This window comes from Diabrotica undecimpunctata, chromosome 5, assembly GCF_040954645.1.
Source record: "Diabrotica undecimpunctata isolate CICGRU chromosome 5, icDiaUnde3, whole genome shotgun sequence".
Taxonomy (NCBI): domain Eukaryota; kingdom Metazoa; phylum Arthropoda; class Insecta; order Coleoptera; family Chrysomelidae; genus Diabrotica; species Diabrotica undecimpunctata.
In genome coordinates, this window is record NC_092807.1 from 153,038,659 (window position 1) to 153,066,123 (window position 27,465).

General features: G+C 33.0%; 1 protein-coding gene across 2 annotated transcripts in view; it reads left to right on the plus strand.

Annotated features, from left to right (window-relative positions):
• LOC140442012 (sodium channel protein 60E-like) overlaps positions 1 to 20,502 on the plus strand; it is a 285,972-nt gene extending 265,470 nt beyond the window's left edge. Inside the window, exons 28-31 of one of the 2 annotated variants that reach the window (XM_072533045.1) lie at positions 1,529 to 1,888; positions 3,782 to 4,080; positions 7,710 to 8,001; positions 19,890 to 20,502. In XM_072533045.1, coding sequence (XP_072389146.1) covers positions 1,529 to 1,888; positions 3,782 to 4,080; positions 7,710 to 8,001; positions 19,890 to 20,145 — 1,207 coding nt within the window. In that variant the 3' untranslated portion in view covers positions 20,146 to 20,502. The remainder of the gene's footprint in view (positions 1 to 1,528; positions 1,889 to 3,781; positions 4,081 to 7,709; positions 8,002 to 19,889) is intronic. The other variant, XM_072533046.1, reaches the window with a different exon arrangement.
• Positions 20,503 to 27,465: the final 6,963 nt, after the last annotated feature.

The following is a 27,465-nucleotide window of genomic DNA, read 5'->3' on the forward strand; positions in this document are numbered from 1 at the left end:
TCGAATAAAATTTTCCTGGTACCGAATCCTTGGAAATATAAACATTGGAGGAACAAAATTTCCAACAGCATTTACCGCTCAAGTTAACGTAACTAAGTTTCCACGTTCGGCTGACGTCAATGATCCAACTTGCCTTGTTCCCTTTTTAGTGACAATTCTATTGGGCCTTTGAACTGTTGTGATCCCAGTCTCATCGACATTGTACATGTCTTTAGGTTCGAATTTATATTTGTCCATATCTTTTTGCAAATTATCAAAAAAAACAGGAAACATTATTCTCGTTAAAACTAGTGGCACGAGCTAAACTTGTTGTTTGTACGCACCTTAACGAGAGTTGGGGTTATCGCTTCATAAATCTGCTAAACCAATCTTCTGTAGCCATCTGGTTTTGCTCCCACTGTGGTGGCATTGCTAACTTATATTTATTGGCTAATTCATATACAAACTTTCTGATTTCTTTCGGACAAAAACCATAATATATGTTTGTCGCTCTAATTTGCCATTGGTCTTCGGTAAAAACTTTGTTCCAAGCTCTATAACCCATAAGAAAAGAATTATTTAAACCCTCACCTGGTGCTTCCTTTTTAATTTTGAATCGTCTTAAAGAAACATGAAACAAATCGTACTTCTTTGCCACTGCACGAATAGATATATCATTTTTTATTTCGGCGTATGCAGCTTTATAAGTTGCATTATCTTTGGAACCTCTATTACTTCTTCCAATTTTTGTACGAAACATTCTGGAAATAAAAAAAAAATAATATATTAAGAAACCAGAATGCTTAAAATCGTTAGCGGGGTCGATTGTAACGTTACAATCGCCCCCTCGACATTATGTTACGTTCGGTCCCGACCTCACTTTTTAAAAACTTTTTAATTTTTGATAATGAACAACGGTAAATGTAGACAGTTACTTGCGTTTATATTATCTTCAAATATCTAAACTAACTATATATGCAAGATAAAGTACATACCTATAAAAATAAAGCTTATATTTCACTTAGATATCACTCGAAAATTATTATAATTATACTATTATTATATATTATTATATTATTATACTAAGGAGCACTAAAAACAATTGCGGTCTTGTACACAATCGAGACTGACGCGATATCGCTCACGTACGAATATATGATAGTCGGCAGATTTGTCAGTTTACAAAACTAGCGCAAGCGCTTATTGTTTTCGTGGTTTCAGATATTTGAGTTGTTACTTTCGCCGCCTGTTATTTTCGACCCCGGTCTATCCTATTAAACATTTCGAGATTTTTCGGTGACATCTCGAAAATTCTAGATTTTTAAATACTTCTTTTTTTTCGTTAAGGGACTTTTTCTCTACATAATACATGCCTTGGAACTGTCGTAACAATAGTATAGTTTGTTAATTTAGTTTAATATTGTTTTCACAATTGCACTAAGTGATATTTAGATGAAGTCATGTGATATTTTTTATAGACTTACTGGTATTAAATTTCAATAAAAATCCTAAAAACACTAGTAATTTTAAAGTTTAATAATTTTTGTAGATACGATCCTCACGCTACGCAGTTTATACGCTTCTCCCAGCTGTCAGACTTCATAGCGTCCTTGGACCCTCCGTTGGGCATATCAAAGCCGAATACGGTGGCCTTAGTAAGTTTTAACTTACCGATTGCAAAAGGCAATAAAATTCATTGCCTGGATATTTTACACGCACTTGTGAAACACGTACTAGGACACGTTGAAGAGACTGAAAACTTCCGACAGTTGCAAGAGCAGATGAGTATCAAGTTCAAGAAGCAATTCCCAACTAGAAAAGAACTAGAAATCGTTTCGTCTACCAGGATATGGAAGAGACAGGATAAAGCGGCAAGGCTTATACAGAAAACGTACAAAGACTATCAAAAGTAAGTAAACATGTTTATCTTTTTTGTGTCTATAAATAATTTATTATTTTCTTCTGACAATTAAATTCGTTACATATTTCCCGTAATTCTTCTCAGAACTCTCATCTCTACGGTTTCCAGGAGCCTTTGCGTTGTGGCTGTGTCGGGTCTTGTTTCTGAGTCATATGTCATTATTGGTCTTACACTGGCTTTACAAATTCTTGACCTCATCTTAGTGTTAATGTGTCTGTTTCGCCATATAGCGTTAATAAGGTATCCTGCCAGTCTATTTGCTTTTTGTACATGATTTCTCACTTCTTTGTCCAGGTCTCCATAGCTGGACAGTGTAATGCCCAGGTATTTTATTTCCATTACTTGTTCAATACTGATGCCATTAATTTCTATTTTACATCTGGTTGGTTCTTTGCTGACTACTCTTGTTTTAGTTTTCTGAGATGAGATTGTCATTTTAAATTCTTTTGCTCTTATGTTAAATTTGTGGACCAGTCTTTGCAAACTATCTTCATCTTGGGCTATCAATATTGCGTCGTCTGCGTAAAAGAGTATTTTTATTTCTTTGTTTCCCATTCTGTATCATCTTCCTTTGTTAACGCTTTTAATGATTTCATGCATTATTATATTGAAGAGCATGGTACTCAATGAATCCCCTTGTCTTATTCCGCTGCCTGTTTCTATAGGTTATGTAAGTTGTCCATCTCTGGCTTCCATTTTGTTATTTTTGTAGATGTTTTCGATGGTTTTTATAATGTTTAGGGGAACTTCTCTATTATACAGAAGATGGATTAAATATTTGAGTCTTACTCTGTCAAACGCTTTCTTTGTCAAACGAATCAGACACAGAAATGCTGGTCTATTATACTCTAGTGATTTCTCAGTAATTATTTTTTATAACGAATATTGCATCTGTACACGATCTTTGTACCTGATCTTTCACTACGAAAACCCTGTTGTTCTTCCGGTATTTTATTGTGTTTTATAATTTTATTAATTTATGTTGTTAATTGTTTTGTCAAAGCTGCTCCACAGTATTTCAGTAATTCGTTTGGTATCCTGTCTTTACCTGCTGCTTTTCTGTTCTTCAGCTTTTCAAGTATTTTCTGAACTTCCTATACATTCATATTAAGTTCTTCATTTGTGATAATTTCTGGACTTTTCAGTTCTAGCGTCGTTTGTCCTTCCTCTGCATAGAGCTTTTTAGGTAGTCAATCCACGTATCCTTTTCTGTGTTTTGGTTCTATTAGTTCCTTTACTTCCGTTCTTTGACCTCTTATAAAGCGCCATATTTTCTTTTGCAGACCGTAGATATCATGTTCCATTTCTTTCGAAAAGCGTTTACTGTGATCATTTTTTACGTTATATCGCAATATTCAATAAAGGTATGTTTTACAAATATGTGTCAACATTAGATTGACAAACAAGGAAATTTAGACAGGGATATTTTTGAACACTTTAAAAATCACCACAAAGCTTGGAACTACGTCAATAATAAAGGCGTAGCTACTTCCCTATATGACTAGTCTCAATATAACAATACTCAATGTCAACTTTAAGGTTGTTTAATAATAATGTTAACGTATAGCTGGCACTGTCGGCCGCCAATACATTTAACCCAGGTCAATGAATATTTGAATATTAAACAATAATCTTTATAATAAATATGGGTCATTTATATTATATCTTAAAACTATTTTTGATGTTAATACTTAAGGGTTAAAACCTTAATACAGTGGGAGAAATAGTGGGGCCATCATTAAGCTGTGTTATACAACAGAAGTCAAATTATGTTTTGTTAATATTGTATAATTGTATTGTATAATGTTAATATTGTATTAATACCTTTTCAATATTCTACTTATAAACTTTTCTAACTAACTTTTTGTTTCTATTGTTTAGGCGTAAGAAAGAACGAGAAAGAGAACTGGAAGATGAAACAACGCAAACATCATCACCTGGTACCGGTTGGCAAGGGCGTTTATCGGCCTTTTTGCATGTGCATCGAGGGAGTCGCGCCTCCTCTCGCAAGTCCTCTAGGGCGTCCGACGCTAGTGATCTCAGCGAGCTAGGCGGCCCTTGGCTGAATTTACCGTTGCTGTTGCTCTCCAGCGCCACCAACATGTCCCCCGAGGAGTTGGATTTGACGCGCGACGCCGCCGATGTTAGCATCAAGGTTAGCGAAGCTACGCCAGAATCCGGTAAGTTCTTTTACAGCTTGTTTTTGCTGTAAATTAATTAAATGTTCTCTTGAAAATATCTAGGAAAACTGTTCATATCGTATTATAGATTTTGGAAACGTCTTCGAACGGGAGATATAATTTATTCAAAAATTACGGAAAATGAAGAGGTCAATCAAACGAAACACCACTAAAATAAACCAAAGACTAATACCAGCTATGTATATATATATATATATATATATATATATATATATATATATATATATATATATATATATAGTATACTTGTTATAACGTGTTTTTTCACGCTTTTTAACTGCCGCCCGCAATAAACTTCTTCTGTTTAATCTACCGACTGATGTTGTGTTGTTGGAAATTTACAATCTATGGTTCACAAGTGTCAGTGTAGGGGCATGACCGTTCGTACCTAATAAACGACATAAAGAGGCTTAAAAACATGACAAATGAAACAAATTTCACCAGAATTTCATTTCACAATTGTCGTAGATGTTTAATCGTTTGTTTCCTAATTGTGCTTTCGCTTCTTTCGCGAATGTTGTGTTGTAGATATCATAGTCACATAGATTACACACTATGACTTCTAAAAGAAAAGCATCTACTTTAGAAGAAAAAATTAACATCATTAAAGATGTTAAGAATGGTAAGAAGAAACCAGAAGTTTGTCGTGAAAGAGGAATTTCAAGTTCCACTCTATCTACCATGCTCAAAAATAAACACAAGATTTTCGAAGCAGGTTCGTCTTTTTCCGGTTAATCGAAAAAACTACGTGCCGCAACTAAGAAAGAATTCGATACTGCAATGGTCAAATAGTTTACCGTATACAGGGATGCGAATGTTCCAATAAGTGGACCACTGCTTCAAGAAAAAGCAACACAGTTTTTGCAGGCGCTAGGTGACGCTAGGATGAGAATTTTAAAGCATCGGGTAAGTGGATGATCCGTTTTAAGGCCAGGCACGAAATTACGTGTGGAAAAATTTGTGGGGATCGAAGAGTGTTTCCAAAAAAGTCACCGACAACTGATTGAAGTCATGGTCTATAATAAGACAAAATTACTGGTAGAATCAAACGGACATTTATCCAACAAATTAGGATGGCGATCTTCCTACCATTTAGAGCGTACTAAGTCATTTAATTACTTCCAAATCGAAGGACCACCCACTGGCGTGGGAAATAAGAACACAATCAGTTAAAACAATATGTAGTTTAATAATTGAATGTTACTACAACTAAATTAATATCTAGCCAAAGTTTTAGCACAAGTTCTTTTATTAAAAACAGCCGATCACTGTCCATACACTAGTCCGCGACACACTACACTAGCACTGGTACAGATTAAAATGTTACTAATAATTATCACTTCAACTAAGGACGTTTTCTTCAATATGAATATACTTGATTAATAATGAGCGTTCAGCTTTTAACTATAAGCTATGTAACAATAACTAAAATGCGAGAGTTAAACTCTAAACAAGAAGCGACCAGCTCAGCTAAGCGACAATTTTATACTGAAATACTTAAAATTCTTATTGCAATGCCTGACTATTGCAAGGGATTTTCGGGGGACGGGGGACAACTTCGATATTTCTATACAGAGGTAGGTAAAACTCACCTTTTGAACCCTTTTAGATAAGAAATTTTGGAAATTGGTCGGAGAAAGTTAATCTGTGAGTAATAATATCTTTGGAATGCATTTTCGGCTTTCATGAGAATTAGCTGGAGAATTTACCTAGGTAGAATTTAAGACTTGTAAGTAATTGCTACCAGTGACGTAGCGACACTTGGATACATTTCTTACAGAAATTTATCCAATTACAGTGATGATAATGTTTTCAATGCCGACGAGCTGGGACTTTTTTTAAACTTACTCCAGATAAGACCTCCAAGTTCAAAAATGAACGTTGTATAGGTAGCAAGTTATCAAAGAAAGGGTAACTGTACTCGCGTGTGCCAACATCTCCGGTTCCGAAAAAAGGAAGTTAGTCGTCATTGGGAAATCTTAAAAACCACGATGTTTCAGAGGTGTGTATAAGCTTCCTGTCACATAAATATAATAAAAATCGTGGATGACAGCAGAGTTTTTTTTTTGTCGCCAAATTGCAAATCTGTTTTGCAACCGATGGATAAGGGCATCATAAGGTCCCTTAAAGTTCACTACAGAAAACTTTTAGATAAGCGGATCCTAAATAATGTGGAAACCGTAATGAAGCCCCTGTTACTTTATTAGATGCAATAAATTTTATCCACAAAGCATGGACACTCGTAATTAAATTTAGTATAACTCTCTCCCCTAGAGTATGTTCGTTAGTCATTCAGGTTCTCTACTTTGATATACCTCAAAATTGATGAGATAACCTGTTTCAGCACATGCCATGGCCCAAATTATATTTTTTATGCCAATTGGTTTCATTGGCATGTACTGTTTCAAAGTAGTCCTTCCTTTAAAGGCAACCATACTTTCATCAATTAAAACATTTCTGCTCGGAGAAAAAGATTCAATAAAGGTTTTTTTTTTATTTTTGAATAAGAGGTCTCACTTTGTAAAATTCCCGAGTTCCTCTGGCTGGCATTTGTTGGTAATATTTGAAGAAATCTCTTTAGAGGGAAAATATTAGTAATCCTTTCATTATGAAAATTTGGATCTACAGACTAGTATTTTTGATAGATTAATTAAATTAATTAAATCCCATAATCCCATTAAGAATTCAAATTTCTATGTAAACTTTTAATTCTTCGAAGGACAAATCTAAGGATTTCTGCATAATTACAATGTTTAAATTCAATAAATATTCTTGGTTCTTTAGACCACCCCTTAAAATCATTGGAAACATTAAAAGTTGCTTCATGTTCACTTGATGATGAAGTATTCATATTTTTGTTTTGAGAGGGTTTTTCGGGCTGGTAATCTCTGCCTGCTACAGAATCATCTGAATCCTCATGCTCTATCTAAAGAGTCGTAAATTGTAGAATTTTTACGTTTTCTACGTAGAGACTTGTAGTTAGTTACTATATCTATTTTGGCTGTACCACTTCCAGATAGTAGACGGCAGTATTCTAGACAGAAGATCTTTCTGATGGTGTGTCAGGTTCTACTACATCCTCAGCATCTGAGTCCCTTTCAATCTCGGAATTTGAAGAAAAAATAACAAAATACATTCAGCCACGTGCTAATTGCAACAAAGAAGCACACTAGAATCCACTGGTACAAATGTTGTACCACTACAATATTTACAAGTTGAGTAAACGTTCCGATATCAGAGCCATCTATGCATTACTTATTAAACTACAGATCAGATGTAACTAGGTAGAAATCTGATTTGTACTACTCATTTACTCTGGCGAAAATACTCTGAGATATGTTTGTTTCTGGTCTTAATCAGTTTATTATTAATAGTTCTTCTTTAGTAAAATTATAGTTAGTTTTCAAGAAGAATAGAGTCTTTTCTATTTCTTTGTTGCTCAAATTATTAAGATATATAAGAATGAAAAATGACCGATTTGTGCAACGTAGAAAATATTTATGAATAAAGAATGAAAGAAATGATGCAATTTAAAGAGCAGCTCTCAAGATTGTATCAGAGTTTTCCAATTAGTAATTAACGAATATAAATTTTACACTTTTTTGTAGGTACAACCCCAATAACTCCCATGCCGTCATCACAGAATCGTCGTAGGAGCATTTACAGTTTTCCATTCTTTCTGCGTCATCAAGATGCCGTAGAAAAGCCCGATGAAAAAACTTCTCCCCTTCTAGGGCATAAAGAATTAAAAGCCTCCCAAACACTTCATCCTGTTGCTGCCGAGGAACCGAAACCAAAAAGAGGTAGCGTAATTCGCAGGAAAAGGGCTGGTTCGGTGAAATCCCGACCAACCTCTATGACTGGTGGATGCCAGAGAACTCAGTCCGAAAAGTGTACAAGGTAAGGAGATTTGTATCATAGTTTACTAATATCTTTGTCAGTTTCTCAGTTTTAACTTTTTCCATACCCCATTCAGTACAATCATATTAAAGCCTAGATTAGTTAGGCATAAATTCCTATTTACTGAAGCGCTCCTAACATTGTTCGCGCATGAATTTAATGCTCTCTTTGTTTACATAAACCTTATGAGCAATAATAATGCTGAACTACAAAAACTTTTTTTGGACTATACTAAATTTCAATAAGCGATGCAGGGCGTGTAAACAACGATAAAATTGTATTTTAATTATGAAAGATGTTTAAAATTTATTTACTCGTTCCGATAATAACAGTATATTATTAAGATCACCTTATCAATTTTTCTCTTTTCTTGATTATTAGTTTTTATTGCATATTATATAAATCATTGTAATAACTGAATACATAGTTAGTGAAAAAATAATTATATTAATTAAATTAATGAATAATTTAAACGATTATCCAAGTAACGATTGTCCGAGAGTATTCAAAACTAAGCGAAATATCCATTTCTATTTTGCTGGAAAATTGCTACTCGATGTCGTCGGAAACTGATACAGGTTCGGACCAGATTTACTATTTTGGTATTAAAGTGTATTTTGAATGGATTTATAAGTAGTGTAATTTTGTCGTTTTGATCATTAAAGGACAATTATTCATGTTTATGCTGCTAATATTGAACTAGTAATAATTAATTATTATAATTTTTTTAAAACTACTTAAGTATTTATTTTTATCTGTATCTTCTTCTTCTTTCAGTACCCTGTCTGATTATCGACCGTTGGCGATCATATTGGTAGTAATAAAACTTTGTTTACGGCGGCTCTAAATAAATTAGCGGTGGTCTCTTGATACCATTCTCGGAGATTTCGGAGCCAGGATGTTCTTCGTCGGCCTGAGCCTCTCCTTCCGGCGATCTTACCCTGTATTATGAGGTGTAGAAGGTTATACCTCTCTGGATGTCTCATTACATGACCGAAATATTGTAACTTTTGTTATTGTTATTTCTGTACTCTTTTTCATTCGCTGTAAAACTATTTCATTTCTTATTTGATCAACCCAACTTATCCGCAATACTCATCGATAAATCCACATCTCAAAGGCCTCTAATTTTTTCATGATTGTCTCTATAAGGGTCCAGCTCTCCATACCATACAGCAATGTGGAGAATATGTAGCGGCGTATTAATCTGACTTTAAGGTTTAACGTAATATCTCTATTAATTAGAATTTTCTTTAATTTATAGAAGGCGGCTCTGGCTTTTTCAACGCGTATTCTTATTTCTTTATTTATACCCCGGTTATCGTTAATGTTTGCACCCAAGTAGGTAATATTGAGGATTCTTTCTAACTCTATTCCATACGCTCTGATGTTCGTTGGTTGTAATTCCGTTTTGCTGACAACCATAAGTTTTGTCTTAGAAGTATTAAGTTTTAGCCCATAGTCATCACATGCTTCGGTTATTCTGTTTATAAGTCGTTGCAGGTCTTCTTCATTGGAGGCAATAAGTACCCTGTAGTCTGCATATCTGAGATTGTTGACATTAATTCCGTTGATTTTAATGCCTGTATCTTCAACTAACAAGATCCCAAATCGCCAGCTACGACAAAGAACAGGAGTGGCTGATGCAGTAGAGAGAGTAGCAACACTGAAATGGAACTGGGCAGGTCACTTGGCTCGAATGACAGATAATAGATGGACAAAGCGGATACTGGAATGGAGACCAAGAGATGATGCCTACCGAAGCAGAGGTCGTCCACCAACACGTTGGACTGACGATCTAAAACGTTGTCATAGGAATTGGATGCAAGAGGCACAAGATCGAAATAGATGGAAAATTATGAGGGAGATCTATGTCCAGCAGTGGATAAGCGAAGATTGAATGATGATCTTCAACTAAGGCTTCTTTAAAAATAAATTCGGAGTAGATATTAAAAAGCAGAGGCGATAGAATACATCCGTGCATCACTCCACGTCGTATTTCCACTGCTTTCGTCGTTTTGTGTCCAGCTCGTAAGTTTGCACATTGATGCCAATACAAATTTTTGATAATACGGAGGTCTCGGTCATCAATTCCCAACTGTTGCAAGACACCTATAAGTTTGTCATGGTTTACTCGGTCAAAGGCCTTTTCGAAGTCGATAAAATACATATATACTGATTGTTCTATATCACTACATATTTGAACCATGACCTGCAAACTAAAGAGTGCTTCTCTAGTTCCGAGGTTGTTTCTGAAACCAAATTGTGTTTCACTTAGTTGTACTTCTATTTTGTTGTAAATTCTCGAGTGCAGTATTCTTAGGAAAATTTTCAGTACATGACTCATCAGACTGATAGTGCGATGATCCCCACACTGTTTGGCATTTATTTTTTTCGGTATCATTACAAATGTTGACAGTAGCCAGACTGTTGATATAATATGTCCTGTTTCGTATATTTTATTAAAGAGGCTTAGAAGAGCATGTTTACCCTTATCGTCGAGCAGTTTGATTATTTCACTTTGAATTTCATCTGGACCGGTTGCTTTCCTATTCTTTGATAGCTTTATAGCTCTTTCCACTTCATCGAGTGTTATATTTGGACCTGTCAATATGTTTTTGATTTAAATTTCTGTTCTATCGTCACCAAACAGCTCCTTAAAATATTTTTTCCACCTCTCTAATCTGTCTTGTTCATTGACTATAATATTTCCTTGTTTATCAAGTAAACTACTTGCATCTGTATAACGACTTTAAACTGTACACGTGATTACTGTTGTTGAAAACAAAAATGTCGTCTACTGATTCTGCTCATAAATTAGTTGAAAATACATGGAGACCTTCTCGAAAACGAACTACAAGAAGTTTTCTTAGCGCTAAAATAAAAGAAATAATTTAAAATGATTTTAAATAAGAAACAATAGAAAATCCCACTTTAGTGGTGGGAGTTATCGTAAAAAAAGTGGCGAGTTGGAGTTTGTGATGAAAGTGTGATTGAACGAATTTAAAACGGAACATTAAATTTAATATATGTCTGTTTGAACTGCATTTAAAATAGTGGACCATATAAAACTTGGACAAAAATAAATACATACCCGGTGATAGACATTGTATAAAATATCGTTCAACTATCTGTCTCCTTTAAAGGAAAGAGGAGCTTGCCTAATAGTCGGAGAGATAGAGCCGAAATTTTGAACTGATCAGTAATATGACATTTCTCTATTGGAATATATTCATTGTAACTGGGTTAAGACTTTGCCTTACAGGCGGACGCCCCTCGTGGTACAGGGGGTGGCTATACAGGGATGAAGTTGTAATTTTTTTCGGAAAAATTAACGATCGATAATATGGCTGAAAATTTGCCCAGAGTAAGATCTTGGTATAACTAGACGAAATCCCAAAGGGCGGACGCGAGAGTGGATACATAAGGGGTGGCGGACAGGGATAAAATTGCAATTTTTTGGGGAAAAATTAACGATAAGTAATATGTCCGCCATTTTCATGGCTCATTATTTAGCCCCTAAAAACTCTAAATCCAAAAGAGCGGATAGCTGGGTTGGTACAGAGAGCCATAAAATGGGGTCAAATGTACCACTTGCCTGCGCATTTTAGGTCTCGGTAACAATTTTTCAAACTGATTTTATTATGATATTTTTATACCGATTTATTTGAAAATATGTATGCTCACTTCTATTACTATTCTGAGAAGCGTCAAGCAGAGTTTTCCTCAAAATTTTCCAAAAAAATTTCCGTAAATGAAAATTTTCGTAATTTTTTGAGGTAAAATCTAATTTATAGAATCCTTTCAATTTTTTGTCAGTTATACCATGAATTTTTCCAAAAATTTTCAAACGATTTTTCCGATAAGAAAAAAAAATTTAGAAAAACTTTAAAAATTTCGTCATTTTTCTCACTCTCACTGATGTCATCACATTCATCATCTTCGTCACTTTTACTTTCAATAATATCACATTCATTATCTGCTTCATTTTCAATTACTACTTCTTGAATTGATTCTGGCATCTGAGGTCCACTAAACCATTTGAATTTATATGTTTCATCTTCAAACTCCCAACCATGTTCTTCAACAATCAATTCTGTTGGTACTTTTTTATGAGCATTTGGCCAAATATTTGAAATATAATGGGCTCGCAGTAGATGTTGGTGTAATTCATCTTGACATGGTGGTAAGCTTGAAGCATCGAATTTTTTTAGTTTTTTTTTAAAAGGCTCTGACATCGTTTACTTTTCTTTTTGGAATTGTTCTCGTCAGTCCTGTTCCATATAAGTGACATATGAAAGTTTCTAAGGTTTCAAAAACTTCATTACAATCGAAGTCAGTTTCACCAAGTTGGATAAAAGCATCTTGATACTTATTACATTTAGCGCATGCGTCTAGAATTACTGATCTAAATGGAACGCGCATCATTATTATTTTAATATTTTAAAATAATAATGATGCAAAATTAATGTCCAAACAGAATTTGTAAAATTATAATTAACTAATGAAAAAAAAATTCAATCAATTTGAAAGTTAAAAAAAATATTGAAAATATCTAAGTACAAAGTAAATTTCAAAACTTAAAAAATTGATAATTCCACTATTAAATTGATTTTTATTAATAATTATTTGTAAAATGTTAAAGGAATTCTACAAATTAAATTTTACCTATTGATAAATAGAAATAATATATTTTGTATTTGATTATTATGTAATAATAAATCAAATATTTCTTATATCTGAACAACCATTATTTATGCAATATAAATTTAAAAACCTTTTTATTGTAATAAAAAATAAGTAAAATTACTATTTGTTATACCAAAAATATTTAATAGTTAACATTATAAAATTACTTTAATTTAATAAAATATCAAATATCAAACATTTATTCAATTAAAAATTAATTCGTAAAATATTTATATTTAAGAAAAAAATGTGATTTGTAAAGTAAATATGACTTTAGTTTGAAAAAAAAACATTATCATAATATAATTTTAAAACTACAAAATATTCTATAAAAGATTCAGACGATCACGTAGGGTTTTATCAAATGTTTTAGAAAAGTTTTTCTAATTTTTTTTTCTTATCGGAAAAATCGTTTGAAAATTTTTGGAAAAAAATCATGGTATAACTTACAGAAAATCGAAAGGATTCTATAAATTAGATTTTACCTCAAAAAATTACGAAAATTTTCATTTACGGAAATTTTTTTGGAAAATTTTGAGGAAAACTCTACTTGACGCTTCTCAGAATAGTAACAGAAGTGAGCATACATATTTTCAAATAAATCGGTATAAAAATATCATAATAAAATCAGTTTGAAAATTGTTACCGAGACCTAAAATGCACAGGCAAGTGGTACATTTGACCCCGTTTTATGGCTCTCTGTACCAACCCAGCTGTCCGCTCTTTTGGATTTAGAGTTTTTAGGGGCTAAATAATGAGCCATGAAAATAGCGGACATATTACTTATCGTTAATTTTTCCCCAAAAAATTGCAATTTCATTCCTGTCCGCCACCCCTTATGTATCCACTCTCGCGTCCGCCCTTTGGGATTTCGTCTAGTTATACCAAGATCTTACTCTGGGCAAATTTTCAGCCATATTATCGATCATTAATTTTTCCGAAAAAAATTACAACTTCATCCCTGTATAGCCACCCCCTGTACCACGAGGGGCGTCCGCCTGTAAGGCAAAGTCTTAACCCAGTTACAATGAATATATTCCAATAGAGAAATGTCATATTACTGATAAGTTCAAAATTTCGGCTCTATCTCTTGGACTATAAGGAAGCGATAAGTGGTTTGACAGCATAATAACTGCTTGTGTAGTCTAGTTTTTTCAGTGATTCTAGGCAACCTATTTGGGTGGAGTTTTGACTTGTTCTTGAAAGAATTCAGAATCCAGCAGCCCGCTGAAGTATTGGATTTTTATAATATAATTATTTGACAACCTTTTGTTGGCCAACCACCTAGAGCGGAGTTGAGCCGAAATACATTGATTTCGTATGTTCCGTTTTAAATTCGTTCAATCTGTATATGGTGATTAAGAAAAATTTTTATGAGAAGTAAAATGCCCACCGTAGATAATGTTTTAAAGGAAGCGAACGATGATCCTGATTTGTCGAATTTGACGAAAATCACATTTTATAGAATATTAAAAAAAATTTATTTTCAATATCAACGCAGGAGAAGAAACTCCCTTTTATTATACAAAGACGACATTGTGGTGTGGCAACGAAAATAGATTCAACAGATAAGGACTTATAGAAAAGAGAAGAGCAAAATTTATTATCTGGATGAGACATGGTTGAACGCTGGTCATACAAAATCTAAAATATGGGTAGACACCACAGTAAAATTTCCTAAACAAACTTTTTTGGATAGATTAACAACGGGATTAAAAAATCCTTCAAGTAATTTATTACATTCTACATATTTCAAATCTCAAAACTTACAAATACTTTAAATTTTTAGGAAAAGGTAAAATACTTATTATTTAAAAGATTATTTGTCACATTAGCAGCGAGATTGGGTTTGTTAAAAAACCCCTCTGGGCATTTGAGTCGAATGAGTCTGGTGATTACCATGAAGAGATGATCAGATCCAGAGACAGATCAATCTTTTGAAAATTGGTGAAAATTTTCAATGTTTTACCAATATCAGAAGACAAATATATCATTGTTGTTGACAACGCATCGTACCATTCTTGTAAAATAGAGAAAATACCAACAAGTGCACCTTAAAAAGCAATATCCAGAATTGGCTCCGTTCCAAAAATATAAAATTTGATCAACATATGCTTAAAGTACAGCTTCTTTTAATCGTGAAAAAATGCCATACCAGAATAAAATGGTATTGAGAATTCCTCTGTATCACTGTGAGTTAAACCCCCTTGAACTCATCTGGGCAAATGTTAAAAATGATAGTGCAGAAAAAAAAACCAATTCAGATGCCATCAATCTATGTTATAACTCAATTTCATCCCTTATATATATATATATATATATATATATATATATATATATATATATATATATATATATATATATATATATATATATATATATATATGTTCAAGTAAAAGTAGAAAAGGAAATGTGGCGGCTCGAAAATATAATTGAAACACATTTTAAACCACTTGTTATAAACGTTGATGATAGTGACATATTATCCAGTTGATCAAAATAATGTTTAAAAATAGCCGAGATCTCGATCTCTGCCATATATTTACGCCGAACTAAAACAAATTATGAATCACTTTGTATTTTTATTAAAAAAAAAAACTAACCGTTTTACAATATTTAAACTTTTTGGAATCGTACAAACAACTATAACAAAAATTATAAATAAAACTTATATTTTTTGAACACCCTGTATATAAAAATTTTTCTCTGTTTTTGACATAAAAATATAATTTCTTGGTTTTTTTCGTCCTGTATAAATGGTTCCTATTGTCAGATATGAACTAAAGCAATCAGGTTCTTAGTCTCGCATTTTTGCAAGATTAAAATATAAATTTCGTATTTTACAAGATAATACTTCTGGCCACCAGGGCCGTTCCTGGTGGGTATGCAATAATTGCCCCGTACGTAGGCGCTAAATTTTAGGGGCGCCAAATATTTGGTTACCATTACAAAAATATTCTCAGTTCTAAAACAAAAAAGTCAGTGTTCAGTATTTCCCCGGTAAGCGCTAAAGCAATCACTTCATCCGATTGCTATTCCCTATTATAATACCAAAATTACTAATTAAATTACCACCCTACAATTTTATTAGTGTCAGCACACGACGCGCCGTCTAATGCCGCTCGCCGTGTTTGAGTAAAGAATGTACTGTTGATAAAGAGCAACAAAAATATTATAAAATTGAAAAACAGCGTGCAGTATTTACCTGGCTAAAATTTAGCTTTTAGGGGTGACCGTACTAATCTTTATGAGACTAATAATGGCAATTTTTTGAAATTAGTTGAAATGATTGCTAAATTCGATCCAATTATGATGGAACACCTGAGCAATATTCGAAGGTCTAAAGGGTTGTGCCGAAATATGCCTCATTACCTGAGAAATCACTTCCAAAAATGAATTAATTAATTTATTATCAAGAAATATTCAGAAAGAAATTCTGAGTTGCCTCAGAACAGCAAAATATTACTTAATTATTTTGGATGAATCTCCAGATGCTAGCCATGTTGAGCAGCTGACGGTCATAATTCGCTTTGTTTATTGTTCTCCATATGAAGTCGAAATTAGAGAACACTTTCTGTGTTTTTCAAAGTTTTAAATACTACAGGAGAAGGGCTCTTTAATTTTTTAAAAGAAGAAATATTATCAAAATTTGTAATAAACCTTGATGACATGAGGCAAATGGGGCAAATATGACAATGGGGCAAATATGTCTGGCTAGCATGTGGGCCTTCAAGCTCAAATTCTAAAAATTAATCCCAGGGCAATGTTTTTGCCTTGTTCAGCTCACACTTTTAATTTAAGTGTCAATGATGCAGCTAAAATTTCGTATGAGACTGTAGGTTTTTTTTTCAATTATTCAGGAGTTGTTCAATTTTTTTTCTGCTTCATCCTACAGATGTTACATTTTAAAAAGGAATGTACCAAACTTAACTTTAAAATCAGCAAGTGAAACACGATGGGAAAGCAGAGTTAAAGCCATTCGTCCTCTTAGGTTTCAATTCCTCGAAATTTGTAAAAGTTTACATGATTTAGTGGAAGATAATTCAAGAGATATGAACACGAAACATTCAGCAAGGTCACTATTAGACAAAATTAAAACGTTCAAATTCATTTTTTCTATTATAATTTGGCATGATGTGTTAACAAAAGGTAATATAGTAAGTAAAATGGCCCAAAATCCAAATACAACTTTAAATGAATGCCATACAGAAATAAAAAAATCTTATTATTTATTTCACTGAAAAAGATCAGACAAACATTTCGAGATTTTCATGAATGAGGCTGTAGCAGAAGCAGAAAAAAGTGATGGAGAGCAAACATTTCCATTATTAAGACAAAGAAAGACGAAGCTTTAATTTTCGTATGAGGGTACAGATGAAACAGTATTCGATCCAAAACATAAATTTAAGAATTTTTATTTTTAAATTTTGGACACAACAATTTAATCCCTACAAAGACGCTCTGGGGGAATACATAAGTGCCACGATTTATTTGGATTTTTGGGTAAATTTCAAAATCTAGATTCTGATGTGATCAAAAGATCATGTATGGATTTGGATTTAGCTTTACAAATTCAACATGAAGGAAACGTATGCAAAGATATTGATGGTCTTGATTTGCATAATGAAATTCTGTCATACAAAGTTCTTAACCCAATCACAGACTCTAGCAAAATTTCGGATTCGCCCATAGATATTTTAAATTATATAACAAAGAAAAATTTACAATCCTTGTTTCCAAATCTATTTATAGCCTTGAGAATATTCCTGACCCTTCCAATTTCGGTGGCATCTGGCGATATGAGTTTTTCAAAGCTAAAGCTCATAAAAAATTATTTAAGAACGCCAATGTGCCAAGAAAGGCTATCAGATTTGGCAGTCATTTTAATTGAAAATAAAATTTGTGAAGAAATTGATCACAATGAAATGATTAATGAGCTTGCATCTGTGAAAACCCCACGTGTCATGTAGTAATTCCAATATTTGTTATTTAATTATTTTTCACTTGGTATATATTTTATATTTACTTAAAATAAACTTTATTTAATAAAGTTTTTTTGCATTGAGAGTATCTCCTTTCCGTTATTGTTTCATGTTATATTGAAGAATGCCTTATTAATTTGCGAATTTAGTGTTTTCTTTCTTACTGTTAACTTACATAATATTGTTTTAAAATAAAATAAAAAAAATAATATTTTTTCTTCATTTAATTTTGAAAATAAAACCTTTTTTTAACATGGTTCGTTTTATTTTTCTTTTTACATTCATATCGTATTTTCAATCATATCACAAGAACATGTTATGACATAGGTATCTTAAAAACATAATATGGGGGCGCACAAAAAATCCTGCACGTAGGCGCTCACTACCATAGGAACGGGCCTGCTGGCCACACGAAAATATATTCGTAAATGCGGTCCTGTTAGAGGCCTACACGTGCTAATATTTACGTCCTCTGCATCGCTTATTCAAATTTAGTATAGATAATATTATTTACTATCTTACAAACATATTACCTCTAACAAGAGCCCTACGATATAGACCATGGCGGATCTGTAATAAATCGACTAAATTTGGATGTGAGAGCTGAATTGAATTTTTTTTAGGTTATAAGCAAGGATAGAAAAGTTATAGAAAAAAATCAATGATTTTGGTAATTTTTAAATATTTTAATTTTTTATTAATGTTACCGACCATTTCTACAAAAATCCGAATGCCACCTCTCACATCTACCTCAAAACAGATCCGCCTTGTCTAATAATATTTATATCAAATGACACCCCCAATTTTTAAAGGTTTAAGAAAAAGTAGGACGGCCGTTTCAGAACTATAAATGAATAGCCACATTGTACGACGATGTTAATGGTCAAATTTTATACCATCATTAAGTATTTTTCTTTACGAACACAGGAAGTAGCAAAACGAGCGTTATCTCACTTCTTATAATCTTTACTTTCATATCCCCTGATGTACTGATTTCAATATCGTTTTCGTTTTATTCTTCCATATGTTTTACTTCTCTGTCTCTTAATGTTTCTTCGTTTCTTTTCTTATCCCTAACTGTGATTTGAATTTATTTCATCATCATATAACGGGGGTCCTACGGCGATTGCCGCTTCTCGCATTTCAGCCTCCATCTTTTCCTATCTCTCCAATCTCCCTCTTCTAAGCCTCTAGATTGCATTGTTTTTGTAATTTCTCTTCTCCAGGAATTTGGTGGTCTTCCCCTTTTCCTTCTTTCTGGCGGAACATACATTAAGGCTTTCTTTGGCCACCGCTCCTCCTCCATTCTCATCACGTGACCATACCATTGTAATTGACTTCCTTGTATTCTATCTGAAAGAGTATCTAATTCCTGTACGGTTTCGTATTTCGTCATTCCTGATTCTTTCCATTCTCGATACTCGACATGACCTTCTAAGATAATCCATTTCCACAACGTCTACTTTATCTCGTTTATTCTTTGTCATCGTCCAACATTCGGCACCATATGTGGTAATTGGTTCTACAATTGCTCTGTATACGCGAAGTTTGGTATGCATCTTTATTTTATTAGACCACAGTAAGGAATTCAGTATTCGGATGCATTTTTTCCCTTGGGTTATTCGGTTTTGTACATCTATCTTAACTCTGCCATCTGCTGATATGATGCTTCCTAGATATTTATACTGGTTGCAGCCTTTTATGACTGCGTTTTCAAGCCTCAGATCTGTGGTATTTCCTCCAATTTTAAAATATTCTGTTTTGCTTATGTTTACAGTAAGCCCCCATTTGGCATATTCCTCAAATAATTTTCGATTCATATAATTTATATCTTCCTCATCGGTTGCAACCACTACCTGATCATCTGCAAACAACAATGTATACAGAGTTTCTTGTCCCACTTCGATGCCCATAAATCTACATTTATTTCTCCAATTCCTCAATGCTTCTTGGACGTATATTTTAAAGAGTGTCGGTGACAAACAGCATCCTTGCTTTAGACCTTTAGTGACTTTAAATTCATTTGAATTTATTTCTGTTCATCAATTATGTCGGCAATGCTATTGCTCTGATTTCAGCTGAATAGCTTAACCATTTAACCATATGCTTTATCTTCGAATTTTATTCTCGGCGTATTTGTTCTTCCATAGCGTCCTATAGATCCCCAAGTATCATTTCTTCGTTGATTTTAAATACATTTTATTATATTAACATTAGTTTTAGCACGGATGTAAGTATCCTGGTAACGGAAGCCTCCCCGGAAAGCCACCTAATAAGACCACCCCTAAATAGACAGAATAGTGAGTCGACAGTAGTACAAGTATTGGTGCATAGAGAAAGTGAAGAATACAATAACGACGATGAAGCAGACAGTAGCTGTCCCATGATAGCAGAAGACACCAATCCATCTGAGAACGAGAACGAATTGACTGATGTAGTTGTAGACTTAAACGATGAAGAATCGTGCAGCTGATCTTTGCTGAACGAAAACGAGAGGTCGGAAAATTAATAAGCGATTATAAATTATCTTAAATTTGATAAAGCAACTTGATGCTCATATAGTTTTGTATTTACTGATTTCAAACTATATAAATGCAGTTTTTTAAATAGTTTTTACTTTGTTAGCTTTAGCTTTTTATGTTTTAAATAATAAATCCCTAAACACTATTAAACTATTAGAAAACTTAAGTTATCTTTTACGGTTAAAACCTATTTTAAAGTCGACACAAGCTGTATAGATTCTGATGGCGTGCCTACTTAGTTGTTGTACATTGTATAATCGTATTAGGCGAGCGGTTTACCCCTCAAAAGACGTTTAGAAACAGAATATACCGACTACAATTCTTTTTGCATTTCTAATGCACCAAACCTTTTTTATTCGATTCTATATATTTTTCCAAGATGAAATGTATTTTTTTTTTATTTTTACAAGTGGGCCGGCAATTGTTATTAACAAATAACTTATACAAAAAAGCAATTTCACCGAATTGCTTCGGAATCAATTTTTTAGGTGTATCACTTTTTAGGTGTTTTATTTATTGATAATTTTTCGAAAAATGCTTCTTTTTCGACTTATTTGCATTTTTTTGTTGAAAAAATGCCTTAATTAGTGATTTTTGGGATTTTTTTTCTAAAAAACTACTAAATGAATTGCAATTCTACAAATAGCTTTAAAATCTTTAAACCGTCGAGTACAAGTTAGAATATTTTGACAAGGATAATTTTTTTTATCTTGCTAAAAACGTGGACCCAAATATTTCGAATATGCCTTTCGAGCAGTCTACCGCTAAGTGAGTACAGCGGTTGCGGCGATACAGGCGTGCGGCGCGTAGAAATATTTGTTTAAATTTAAAAAATTAATTCAATACAAATATTACGTACAATTTATTAAAAAAAAAGATATTTCTAATTATTTTTATATAGACATATTATAATTAAAACAATTAAAATTAATTTTTTACAATGTTATAATAATGTAATTTTTCTTTTAATATACGTGGTGACTATATTATTGAATGTTTTATTACAGTAAAATACATTAAGCAATATATAATTAATGTTCATTGAAAAATATAATAAAATTAAAATATAATATTAATTATACATCGTTTTCATTGTCAATAATTTGAAAATTTTCGTCAACAGCAACAGGATTTCCATCTAATAAGCTGATTTCATTGTCTTCAATAGAGTCGTCTTTAACATTTTTACAATTCTCTGGTGTACATGCACATACTGCGCAGCATTCTAAATTATAGGAAATACAATTACAATTTTTCGTAGAACATTTTCCGGTACATGAGCAGAAATACTTTTGTAACATATCTAAACTAGTTTCGCCTTCAAAATAATTAAAATCGAAACAATTATTTTAAATTGTCCAACCATGGGTTAATGGATCAAGAGATGAAATAATATTGTTTTTTGCTTGAATCCATTCATTTATTTGCCACTTTGCTCTTAAGTAATGTTGTAATAATGCTGGTTTCGAAGGTGGTAATTTTTCATTAGATGCATTTTTTTAGCGCCTACAGCACCTCAACCGCTGTACACGCTTAGCGGGATACTCTCGAAAGACATATTCGAAATATTTGGGTCCACGTTTTTAGCGAGATAGAAACCATATATCCTTGTCAAAATATTCTAACTTGTACTCGACGGTTTAAAGATTATATAGCTATTTGTAAAATTGCAATTCATTTAGTAGTTTTTTAGAAAAAAAATCCCAAAAATCAGTAATTAAGGCATTTTTTCAACAAAAAAATGCAAATAACTCGAAAAGGAAGCATTTTTAGAAAAATTATCAAGAGAGAGAAAGTGTTTATTTTGATGAGATACACCTAAAAAAATTAATTCCGAAACAATTCGGTGAAATTGCTTTTTTGTATAAATTATTTGTTAATAACAATTGCCGGCCCACTTGTAAAAATTAAAAAAAAATACATTTCACCTTGGAAAAATATATAGAATCGAATAAAAAAAGTTTGGTGCATTAGAAATGCAAAAAGAATTTTAGTCGGTTGATGCTCTGCTTATAGGGGTAAACCGCTCGCCTATATGTTCTTGTGGCAAATATTTCGTGGAAATTTAATTAAAATTAATTTTTAGATAATTTTGTTTGCAGCTAATGGGAGCCATGTTTGGTAAATATATTTAAATTTATTTTTTAAAACTATTATTAAATATAGTTTGGCTTAACAACTGTCCATTACTTGCTGTACATTGGTCTTTACATTGAAATTAGATGATATCTTTTTTTAATAATGCAAATCAACGTTGTTTAAATTATAATATTTGGATTTAAATGTCTATGGTACATTGGTCTTTACATTGAAATTAGATGATATCTTTTTTTAATAATGCAAATCAACGTTGTTTAAATTATAATATTTGGATTTAAATGTCTAGAACTTTTATTCGATTTATCGGTACTTGCTTTATTGTCCCTCAAGTATCTCTTCTTCTTCAAGTGCCATCTCCACGGCGGAGGTCGGCAATCATCACAGCTATTCGGACTTTTGAGACGGCTGCTCTGAAAAGTTCATTTGATGTACATCCGTACCACTCTCTCAGGTTGCGCAGCCATGACATTCTACGCCTTCCTATGCTTCTCTTTCCTTGGATCTTTCCCTGCATAATCAGTTGGAGCAAGGTGTATTTCTCTCCACGTGTAATATGTCCGAGATATTCTAACTTTCTTGTTTTTATTGAATTTAAAATTTCCATTTCTTTGTTCATCCTTCCCAGAACCTCAAGTATATGTATGTAATATTTTACTGGAATGTACAATAATCTATTCCTCATGAGTATTTGCTTCTGATTTTGTCACTACTATCTTAAACTTTTAATTTTGGTGAACTCTCAGACAATGTGGTTTACAAAAATTCCCCCAAAACCACCATCTGACCTTCTAGAAGCTTCCTTTTGTTGATTATTTTCTTCGGCAACCACTACGACCCAAAAATGTTAATTTTGGTTACGCTCTGATAGTCCAACCTCTTTTCTAAACTGTCATCATTTCCGTCGGATCTGATAAAAGCCTCGAGGCATTGATTGCTTACTTAGTCTGCAACTTACACCAATTTTTGTTATATTGACCAAATCTTCGGTCATATATTTTACAAAAACCTCTGATCTACTAGAAACCTAGTGTTTTCTCATTTTCTTTGTATCTGTATTGGTTTGAAAATTTCATGAGCAACATCACTTAATTCTCTGTAACTCTGTAACTAATGGTCCCATTGAGTCACTTTTTAAAAGTTTTTGTCTAATAATGTGTCTTATATTGAAACGTATAATAAAACTAGGGAGTCAAATTTGCTCCATAAAAACACATGAACGGCATTGCACTGTTTTTATTCAGAAAAATGTGTTAAACTCTTTAAAAATCCAGGAAATTCTTGTCAACCGCAATTTATCCATTGAAAGAACCAGCTTAGTCATCTGAAACAGAAAATTGTCAATGCTTTCAATAATGAAAATAGGTTTCATTTTGATTAGTATTTCTATTGTGAATGATAGGTTATAAATAAATACAGCAAAACCTGTCAATAACGGTCACTAAAAATGACAGAACTATTGGCCGATATAAAAAGGTGGCCGCTAATACCAGGTTTTGTAGTCCACAAATATTGGTTTGGGGAACTTTGAAAGTAGCCGGCTAGTACAAGTGGCCGGTTTTGACAGGTGGCCGTTAACACATATTTTACTGTAACATGGCTCGTTAATGATACCTACCTCTGGTTGGAACACCAGGGCATTCGTCAAAATTTTAATCGCAGAAGTAGATCGACGCCGACGTTAAATAAAGAAATAAAAAAAGAGTAATTATAATAATAATAATTTACCTGTTACGACTAATTATAAGATAAGACGGAGAAAAAGTCTACAGCTGCAGGACCACAGAATCTCATAAGGCTCATTAAATCGCTGTGCTTGGCTTTTGAAATTGCGAGGGGTCCTGAAACAACATACAGGGAATAATATAATTTTTTGTGATACCTTATACCTTACCTAAGTAGGCTGGTAATGGTAATTCAAATTCTCCATTCTTCAACTTCGTAGTTGTTAAGGTCATTCGTTTCTTCAAGATGCTTGAAAAGAATAGTCCATTGTAAGAAGATCGATGATTTATAAGTCGACTGTGCTCTGATGTGGCAACAACCTCTTTCAAACCCTGAGTTTTGAAAGGGCATTTTGGAACATACTTTTTGCCCAAAAATGATTTCCAGTCCAAAACTATTTTTTGTGTTACTTTCACGACGATGAATGCAGACGGCTTTACGCGGGACCCCTTGATTATGTCTCTAAACTCTTTTGGTACTTCAAAAGGCATTTTTAGATTCCACAGTCCAACATTCTTGTCACACTCTAAGTATGAATGTCCACGGATGGTATATGTAATTTTTATTTCACGAAGCCCATGGATTTTGTTGTTTACGATATAATGTATGAATCGGAATATTGTGAAATTAATGTGTGAATAATGCGAACTTTTTATACCTGCCTGTTTATATTTTTACAAGAAACAAAACGAGTCTTTCTATTACGTTATGTTATATCAATGCATAAATGTCTTGTTGAACCTTTAATCATTCAGAAAAATAATTATATTCGATATTCACAAATGTTTGTTCTTACAAAAAAACTTTCTGTTATTGAAACACGCATTGTTTAATAATAATTTTTAAATCAATCCAACGCTATCTACCGTGAAACTTGTGACATATCTGGTTCTTTCACTGAACGCATGGACAAAGCTGGTTTTTTCCCGGTACCCCGAAACTTTGAAGTGTAATTACTCATGACAAGACTACTTTTTGCCCTGTACGATAGCTCTAAAATGTGCTTCTCCGCGTGTTCTATACCATAGAATAGAAATCTGAAATTTGAAAAAAATTGACATGTCTGGTTTTTTCCCTGTAGTCTTCTTTAAACTTTCTAAATTATGTGATCTGTTGTTAGTGGCACCATCTACAGAGTTAAACCCGGAGCTTATTGAGTGACTTGACAGTTTAACTGTGGCAACTTCAAAATTTGGTACCTAATCAAAAGAATAATAATTTTAGAATTATTGATTTGTTTGATTTGTTTTATTTATGCCTCAACCTCAAGAGTCATTTGATCAGTTTCGAAGGATTACTTCGTTTTGTTTCTTTTAAATAAAATACTAAGCTAAAACTGCTGGTTGGTTTCTTAAACGGTTTACATATATGCAACTTATCTGTCAAACAAATTATAGTATTGGTTTGACACATATTTATTAATAAAAGTAACTATTATTCGCCCACAACCTAGAATAACTTGAACATCAATCAGTCTTAACGATTTGCAATAATTATCTTTTAGTATTTGCTTTTGATTTAGAGATATTGTTTTTATATACCTTAAATTCTAAGAGTCAATTACAGTGGAAGAATTAAGGCTCTATAATTTGTTTATTACATGTTTCTTTATAAATATATAACCCTTGATGAGACGTCGCTTACTTTCAAAATCCTTCAACGTTTCCTTTTACGGGCCAGTATTTTCCATGTTCTTATTTCCAGTAGAGAAATGTGGGGCAAAGCTGTCTCTCTAAGAGTAAAAAAGTTACCATCGCTTTATTTTTTGACATTTTTTTCCATAAAAGGCATCGTTCATTCATTCATTCAAATAAATAAATCCTAACATTTGCCAAATTGATTCATGAACAATTTTTAGTTACCTACTTTTGTTAAAAATAATTCAAAAATGTGCAGTTGGTCCCATATGTGGAGTAAAATGACCACGCATATGGGGCACACGGGACATATGGAAATAAATCGATAATCAGGTGGTTTACTAAACAAAAAAAGAAAGAAATATCCATATCAGTTTTTACTTTAACTTTAGGCTAAAAAGCCGAACTTAACTATTATCATATGAATAATAGCAGGTACAAAATAACTATTTTTTTTAGAATTAGAACATGAAAAACAAATAAAACTGAAATAAAGAGGGTAATAACATATTTAAAGAAAACTTTATTCATAATCTTAAATGCTAAAAAACACGTTTTAACAGGTAACAATTTAGAGAAAAAAACGGCCCAAATAATCATGTCACAAAGGGGCGCATAAATGCTACGTCAAGGGGCTGCAATCTATGAGATGTGTGTGGAGATAAAACTAGAACATCCATATTGTTAACTCCTGCCATTGTCACAAATTCCAGATTTTTGGTATGGATTGCATGTCCATCCAAAATTAATAGAACTGGGTCTTTTTTGGCAGGTTTCGTATATTTAAGGAAATGTTTAAATCAGATATCCGAAAATATTTCTGATTGCATCCATCCTGACTGATGGTAAGCAGCTATGGATTCTGGACGTAACCCCTTTTCAAGGAGTAGAGATTTGGACACTCTTGAAAAAATTACTAGAAAAATTACTAGAGGCGCATAAAAACCTGCAGCATTAAAACAAACCTCAATTGTGGAAAGTGTGCCTCGCTCAGCCGACGACAAACATCCGTCTTGCTATTTTTCTTTTAACGGAAATATTTTTGATGGTTTATTTGGTACTGTCAACAGTCCTGCTTCGTCATTATGGAAGATGCGTCTTGGAGAGAAGTTATATATCTTCGACATTTGCTGCAGACGTGTAAAAATCTTTGCAACGTTCTGCTTGTTAAAATCTGCCGCTCTTGCTTGCGAAGTAGGTTCGGGAAGCCGTAAAGAAATATTTTTTCGTCGTTTTAAAAATCCATACACTCAATCGCCCCTAGCTAAGCCTTTTTCATGGTAAAACGAATGAAAAATTTCTCTCCGCAAACTGAAATGCCAGTCTCCTTAAATCGGTGGTTCCTAAAACGAATGAAAAATTTTTCTCCTCAAACTAAAATACCAGCCTCCTTAAATCGGTGGTTCCAAAGCTAAAAAGACAACTCCCAATTTCTAAGATATCATCTGCTAATGTAGTTTCTTGTTCGAGCGCAAAAGTTGTAGTGAATGCCATAGCATCTTCGCTCCATGATTGTTGATTTGTTTTTCGGAATAGTCTTATATCATTTTAAATCTAAAACAACAAAATACATGACAACACACTAACAATCAAGTTTTAGCAAAGGCTTCAATACGTAGTCGCTTTGATTCGAACGGCGTTTCCGTTTTAAGCGTGGTGGGAGAAATCCACTTTGCCCCGAGTGTCCGTTTTGCCCCACATTCCCCTACCTCTAGATCTGTTTTGATGTCATACAGGAAGCGTTTCTTTGATGTTCCACATTCTCTCTTTCCACAGGTTCTTCAAACATAGATTTTCGGCCGTGTCTTATTT